Raw genomic sequence first — 8650 nt, forward strand, 5'->3', positions numbered from 1 at the left:
TTTGAATTTAAAACTTAAATAAAATAGATATTAACATTTTTTTTTTTTAAAGATTCCAATCATGAGTTCCACTGTGTTACATAAGCCAATGCTTTTTGGCATGTCCAACGAAAAACAAGAATCTTTTTTGAAGATGACTATCTTAACTACTGCAGCAATACTATGTGAGTATAATATAAAATCATTTATTTTACTTTTTAATGATTTAATGCATTAAAAATGTTTTCAGCTTTTGCAACGAGACTTTTTTCTGTACTTCGATTTGAAAGTGTTATTCATGAATTTGATCCTTACTTCAACTATCGTACAACACAATACCTTGCGGAAGAAGGATTTTATAAGTTTCATAATTGGTTTGATGATAGAGCATGGTATCCACTTGGTAGAATAATTGGAGGTAATTTAAAAAAAATAAATTTATAATATATTATTGCAAAAAAAAATGTAATTATATATCTCATTTTTAGGTACAATTTACCCTGGTTTAATGATAACATCAACCGTCATTTATAACACTCTTCATTTTATCAATTTAACTTTAGAAATTCGAAACATATGTGTATTTTTAGCACCTTTGTTTTCTAGTTTTACTACTATAATTACATTCCTTTTAACTAAAGAGCTAAAAGATACCCGCGCTGGACTTATTGCAGCTGCCATGATAGCAATTGTTCCAGGATACATATCTCGTTCGGTTGCTGGATCTTATGATAATGAAGGTAAATTATTAACATTTTATAATTTATGAAAAAAATGTTTTATAAAAATAATAAAGATTAAAACGTAATTAATGTATTCATTCATTTTCAGCCATTGCTATTTTTTGTATGCTTTTGACTTATTATACATGGATAAAATCTGTGAAAACGGGTAGTATACTATGGTCTGCATTTACTGCACTTGCATATTTTTACATGGTAAGATAAGTATTTAAATTCTAAATAGTAGTTGAAATTTTTAAATTATATGTATTATTAAGTATATAAATGTATGTTATATAGTTAACAAGTTTTAAATATTCTTTATTAGGAATGTAAAAATTTATGATTGCTTTTAACTATATTTTTTTGATAAATTTGGATTTTATTTTTTAGGTATCATCTTGGGGTGGATATGTGTTCTTAATAAATTTAATACCAATGCATGTGTTTGTTTTGATGGTTACTGGACGATTTTCGCATAGAATTTATGTAGCATACAGCACAGTATATTGTATTGGTACCATATTGTCAATGCAAATATCATTTGTTGGGTTTCAACCAGTCCAAACTTCTGAACATATGATGGTATGATTTATATTTACTGAAACTTTAAAAAATTTTTTATACCACTATTTTTTATTTATAAAGGCTTTAGGCGTATTTGGTTTGTGTCAAATACTTGGTGGGATAAATTACATGAAAACAAAGATTGTTGGAGAAGATTTTCAAGCATTGCTCCAGTTTATTATATATTTAATTGGAGGTGTTGTAATTGCTTCTGGTACTTTACTTACAATAACTGGTAAAAACAATAAATATAATTTAAAACCTTTTTGTTCAATTTCTTAATATTATAACATTTAAAGGAAAAATTGCTCCATGGACTGGCCGTTTCTATACATTATTGGATCCATCTTATGCTAAAAATCACATACCAATCATTGCATCTGTTTCTGAACATCAACCTACATCTTGGTCTTCGTTTTATTTTGATTTGCACATACAGGTGTTCCTGTTTCCTGTTGGATTATATTTTTGTTTTTCAAAACTTACAGATGCTAATATTTTTGTAATACTTTATGGAGTTACCAGCATTTACTTTGCCGTTAGTATATTTCAATTTATTTTTATTTTAGATTTAATTTCAAAACGTTTTAAAATTATTTTAGGGTGTAATGGTACGTTTAATGTTAGTTCTTGCGCCAGTAATGTGTATCTTATCTGGTATTGGCGCTTCATCTATGTTATCAACTTACATGACACAATACCTTGAGGGTTCATCCAAAGTACCTGAAAAAAAATTAAAGAAAAATGAAAGTAGCAAATCAATGAAAAGTGAAGTGAGTTAATCATTAAAACACTAAATTATACTAATTACCTATTAAATAATTCATTTTTATTTTTAAAATTTAGATTGCTACTGCATTTGTAACAATGTTAACATTTATGCTGATATCTTATGTATTTCATTGTACATGGGTAACTTCCGAAGCATATAGTTCACCAAGTATTGTGTTGTCAGCTCGCTCACATGATGGTTCTCAAGTTATTTTTGATGATTTCAGAGAAGCATATTACTGGCTACGTATGAATACAGCAGAAGTAATTAAAAAACATATTTATAGTCTTAAATTTTTTAAATTATTTATTCTTTACTTTAAGGATGCTCGAGTAATGTCATGGTGGGACTATGGCTATCAAATTACAGCTATGGCTAATAGAACAATTTTAGTGGATAATAACACTTGGAATAACACTCATATTTCTAGAGTTGGACAAGCTATGTCATCTGGTGAAGATGAAGCTTATGAGATAATGAGAGAATTAGATGTTGATTATGTGTTAGTTATTTTTGGTGGTGTTGTCGGTTATTCATCAGATGGTAAATAACTATATTATACTTGTAAGTTTATTTCTGAAATTTAATTTCTATATTTTTTTTTTTTTTTATAGATATTAATAAATTTTTATGGATGGTGCGTATCGGAGGTTCGACTGAAAAAGGTAGACATATTAAAGAATCTGATTATTACTCACCAAGTGGAGAATTTCGTGTGGATAAAGAAGGTTCAAAGAAATTGAAAAACTCGTTGATGTATAAAATGTGTTACTATAGATTTGGTCAAGTTTTTTCTGAAGGAGGTAATTAAATGTTTTCAATAATTATAATATAAGAATTAAAAATTTTTTTAGGAGTTTATATTTTATAACAAAAGACAAATAGCAAAGAAAATTAAAACTTTTATAAATTAGTTTTTTTTAGTCATGATTTCCAAGAATATATTATATTTCATAAAATATTAAAAGAATAATTATGCAAAAGTTAATTAAAATTAAAAATGGCTGTAATCCTTCTTATTCTGATAAGATAGTACAAATTACAATTTTAATATCAGAAATTATATAAATTTGTTTTTCATTACTGAAAACTTTTGTCCATACATAATAATTCTGTATACAGTACATTATAAATATGTATTTTTCTCTTTGAATTTCATTATAATTTATATTTATTATAGGTAAGCCAGCTGGTTATGATCGTGTTCGTAATGCAGAGATTGGAGTAAAAAATGTAACATTACATGTAGTTGACGAAGCATATACAACTGAACATTGGCTTGTTCGTATATACAGGGTAAAAGACTACGATAATCGGGGTGGTAAAATGAAGCCAAACAAAGTATCAACGTACTATGAACAATGATAATTGTATACTTAATATTTATATAAAAAAATTATACGAACAAAACATTTTAATTTTAATTTATAAACCTTGTGTTCTTTTTACAATTTTTTTAAGATTATGTTGGTTATACAATATTTTGTTTATTTATATATATTTTTTTTTTGTTTTAATGTGTTTTTTAATTGCTCAATTTATGTGTTTGTAACTTACAAAACACATTAAAACATTTATTGGAATTTGCAATTATTTTTCCAAAGTAATGGATGATATTTTTTTTTCTATTCCAATTATAATATTATTATTATTTTTATTCATAATTATACCGATAATATAATAAAACATGCATTTAATTTGATATGAAATATTTTATTTTTTTGGTGAATATTCATCGATAAAGTATTTTTTTTTAGGTAATAAATAAACAGCTGGATATTATAATTTTATTTTTGTAGAAATTCTCTGAATTTTATACTTATTACATATAATAATATTTTTCTTGAATTTATTCCATAAATACATTATAATCTAAATAAAGTTGTGCTGCCACTATAGAATTATTTAATTACAAAATATTTTCTTTGTTATATAACATAATAACTTATTATTAGTTGAAGTTGGATAGAACTGAAAGTAAAAAAAAAATATTAACTGAATTTTACTGAAAATACATAGGTATAATTTTATTAAATTTAATAATTAAAAAGTGTTCGACAAGTATAAATGCAAGGTGGGTAATATTCTTAATAAAAAGATACAGGTAGCTGACAAAAACATATGAAGCTTGAGAACTATAATCTATGTGTTTGGAAATTCTGGGTAGGAAGAAATAAAATGAAAGCTCTAGAGTTCAATAAAATTTGTGAAGAAGTCAAGAAGCGGGCGGTTCAGAAGAGAAAATTGGTAGAAATAGTTGGCAGATATAATTAAGGAAGTAATTTAGTAATCATAGATAACCTGTTGTAGAAAAATGTGTACCCAAACAATAAATTATTGATTTAGTGCAACGATAGAGTACAGATAATATATGTTGAATTTCTGAACAAGTTATATAGTATGTATTTGTATGAAGAAAGATTAAAATAAAATTATCTTGTCATGAGAACACTGCTGGGACTCCGTACCATCTACTAATAAACTTAAATCTTTAAAAAGTTAAGTGATATAATGGTATACATCTTCGGATCTCAGCCTACGTAAAGATATAGTTGTCACTAAAATACGAATTAGACACAGTCTTGCTACGCATTCATTTCTTTTAAGTAAAGATCATCCACCAATATGCAATACATGTTAAACACGTATTACAAATTACAATAAAACATTTATTCGAAGAATACCTCATATTATAGTCATATACGAACCAAAATTCACAGTTTTTAATCTTTCGTAAAATATCAAAAAAAATTTTGGTGAAAAACATACTTAAAAAATCAAGCTCATCACAAACATCAATCTTACAAACAACCTCTAATTAAATCGACATAATTTAACTAAAACATAAACTAATTATTTATTGTAAAGACTAACAAGTTTTAACCTAACCTGTAAAAAAAAAAAGGTTGCAAGAACAATAACGGGTTATTTTGAGAACCACAGATGTAGGATAAATAAAAAAAAAAAAATTGGAAGAGCAAACCGGGAGACGTTAAGTATTATTTTTTTGTGTTCAAAAAGAATCCAAAATGGGGAAAGATCCATCAAAAGCCTAAAAATAAAGGAAAGATGCAGTCAAAAAAAAAAAAAAAATGAGGAAGATTTAGAATCGGTTTGGAAGGTACGAGATCTGTTAGTGATGACTATGTATATGAACTAATTATGAAGAGATGATCTTAGAAACCAATGGTTCGAAAAAGGAAAGATGTCATTAAATATTCTATACCCACGTTTAAAAAAAACCATTTTAGTATTACCAATCAGAAATTCGTTTTAAATAGATTAAGTAAGCTATAGTAGTGCTAGTCAATCTTACTGTATTTTATTGTGCACCGTGACCGATATAACTTGTATTTTTTGACCGTGCGTTAATTAAAGCGTTTGGGTGTGAAAAGCAAATGTAATTCATATAGGTACCCATGGAATTATAGATGCGAAAAATGTTATATCTACCAAGTTTTTGATATAATGTGGTGTATTATTACATAATATATTTTTAGATACAACTGTAAAAGTATATTTATATTGCTGGTAAAATTAATATCTACTCACATAAAAAAGTGGTGTAAAGTTAGTAATCGATGTAATGATAATATTCAGTACTAAAATATCGTTAAGATTGTGGTGCAAAAATAAGCAATATAAACCACGATAAAAGCCACGGAAAAATTTGAATATTGATTAATGTAACAACTGTTAGGTTAGCGACAATAATAAAATTATAATAGTAATAGACAATAATTGTACCATTGTTAAAGGATGTATAGGATAAAAAGGATGATAATATAATGGTAATATTGAATAAATAATTATAATTAAAAAGCATTTAAAATTCAGAGTTATTTCGTTGTAATCTATAATATTGTTGTCTCTGGTTAAGTTAATTCCAATAAAACCGCTTTTTGACCAATATAATAATTAATAAAATTATAATCGGGAAAATGAATACACGACATCTGTGTACCTAAATTGCCTATTAATAACGCCATATTGTCGTTATTGAATAAATTATTGAAATACCTATATCAACATAATGATGTTTTAAAAATCATAACCGAAATCTTTTATTTAATTCAGAAAATAATATATTTTAAGTTTATGGCTAAATTAATAACTAATGAGCATTCAAACGATATTATAATAAAAAATACTGTATGCTTTTAAACATATAAAAATCAAATTTCAAACGAATAAACGTAAATAATTTAAAAATAAGACTAAAAAAAAATAACATACTCGTATTATAGTGGAATTGGATATGCCTTTGAAATACCACATAATGGCTCGTTCTGTTGTGTATGCCCCAAAATAGAATTTATAAAAAAACAACGTTTTTATCACGAAAAAGCGATTATTCAATATCAAACAAGAATAACAATTTAACAATAGTATGTTTTCAGATAATATATTTATAATAATATTTGGGTTATTGTGTTATATTAAATTTTATTTACCTGAAAGTAGAGTAAACTTGTTAAATGTATAAGAAACTACAAATATTCCACCAACAAAAAAATATACGGGTTTTGGTTGTTATTACGCTATCAGTGGAAGCGAATCATTATTATTTCCTAAATTATATGTAGCGTGGTGTATGAAAACTATTCTGCGGCCCCGTTGAACTTTATGCTCTCCACTTCCAATTCTGTTCCGGATACCACTATAGCTGAATTGTTATAAGTACCTATTTATTAAAAAAGTTTAGATTTGTTGTGGTGCAGAGTTACCCCGAAAATTTTATTTTCTTATCACTCATTTAAATTTTAAACACTTAAAATAGTTATAACTATTTTTTTTAATAGTTTTCTTTAGAGATTCGATTTTCTGTATTAAAATTCTCAGGAAAACATATAATGTTTTAGATAAAAACATACGACTTGAAAACTTAAATAATTTAAAAAGTACCTATAATCAAAAATACATAAAATTATAATTCATAATGATTTACTTAACAAATTATGTATTAAAAAGGTTTATGAAAACTTTTAACTTGTAAACGCATTTATAAGCTATTTTTTTCACGTGCATTTCAACCGATAGCACACAATATTTTGTTACGAGTTTTTTGGATTAATTGTGATAACTCACAATATAACATAATATATACGTATAAAATATGAATGATAGTCATTTTTGTTAAATCTATCTATCGCTGCTGGATAGATACTAGCCGACGTGTACCAATTTGTAATCCATAAAAAACGATTCATATAAGTATTTTATAAATAATAAATTTAAGTGTATGATTTTATAATATATACTGACAATATTATAATGTACATAATGATTCTTTTCTTAAAAATATATATATGCTTAAAAAATACATCAAAAGCATAATATAATACAAAACAGTGAAGGAGAAGAAAAAATGTTTTAAGTGGATTTTGTAGAAATCCCCAACATACTTTAAATGCACAAGGTACAGTTTTAGTCTCCGACGTGCACTTAAAAATGAGGAGGGTTCTGATTAATATGCTACCAATTAAATACGGCCTACTAAAAGGGAATTCTTGCAAGAGACTAATTTACTTGGCTTAATGATCTTAAGAAATCCTTAAAGGTTCAAACAAATAATATTATTAAACAATGAAAAGTATATTTAGCTATAAGCCTATAATACTTAATTCGAGTATTTTCAATTTTCAGTTTTATATATGCTTAATATTATAAAAGATATTATTAATACATATAAGTAAGTAGCTAGTAATAAATGTACTAAAATATTACAATAACGATACTGATTAAAAATTAAAATATGATTTTAAATTTATTCTTAACATTAAATATGTTTTACGATATTTAATAATAATAATTATTATACATTTTTATTATCATTATTGTCATATTATAACTAGCCAGGTAACTAACTAATTGATACTACGTACGTAATGAAAATTAAACTTAAATGTAGAAATATTAAGATAACTTACACAAGTTATATTGTGTAAAGATATATTAATAAATAAAAGCAATAAATACTTAATTAAACTTTTCTAAAATTGTATTTATACAATATTATAGTCGTACAAAATATTCCGATTCGGAGTACTTATCAAAATATTAATTACATGCACATAGTCAAATACAAATGTTAGTATAGATAATTAAAATTAATCTAAGAATCTGCTCTTATAATTTGAGGCTGTTTTCTATGTCTCTGAATCCAAAAAGTATGTCATAAAAATAGAATAATATTAAAGTAATCAAGTGATTAACTAATAGTAATGCCAAATTGTAGAATTTACGTAGCAAATGTCGCTGCAGCCCGAAGGTTTAAATTGTTTTATAATAATATCATAAGTACATGTTTAACAATAAAATTACTATTAACTCTAGTATAGTCGTTAGTAGCTGAAGCATAATATTTAAACTTGATCAAAAAAATTAAATATTATGTTTTTAAAGTAAATCAAAAAAAAAAATGTGTAACAAACTCTCATGAATTTGATAATGTTTTATATGTAAGTTCTTACCCATAAAATTCGTGAACATGGAGTTATTAGTAAATCTTGCAATTATTGATTCTATAGGAGCGTTTCAACCATGTTTGCTTTAATAAAAAAAAAAAAAAAAAATTGATTAACATTAAAACAATATTGAACAACGTTTA

At 25.2% G+C, this 8650-nt stretch overlaps 1 protein-coding gene across 1 annotated transcript; it reads left to right on the forward strand.

The window, feature by feature from the left end:
* The first annotated feature begins 61 nt into the window (after positions 1-61).
* LOC112600225 (dolichyl-diphosphooligosaccharide--protein glycosyltransferase subunit STT3A) lies at positions 62-3472 on the forward strand. The gene is made up of 12 exons (XM_025347399.1): positions 62-164; positions 230-397; positions 468-719; positions 811-917; positions 1095-1286; positions 1350-1503; positions 1568-1806; positions 1871-2041; positions 2115-2303; positions 2364-2583; positions 2655-2843; positions 3221-3472. Exons 1-12 carry the CDS (start codon positions 62-64, stop codon positions 3403-3405), a joined length of 2169 nt encoding a protein of 722 aa, XP_025203184.1. The 3' UTR covers positions 3406-3472.
* The last annotated feature ends 5178 nt before the right edge of the window (positions 3473-8650 follow it).

Source organism: Melanaphis sacchari, unplaced genomic scaffold (assembly GCF_002803265.2).
Source record: "Melanaphis sacchari strain LSU unplaced genomic scaffold, SCAv2.0 Contig628_pilon_pilon, whole genome shotgun sequence".
Taxonomy (NCBI): Eukaryota; Metazoa; Arthropoda; class Insecta; order Hemiptera; family Aphididae; genus Melanaphis; species Melanaphis sacchari.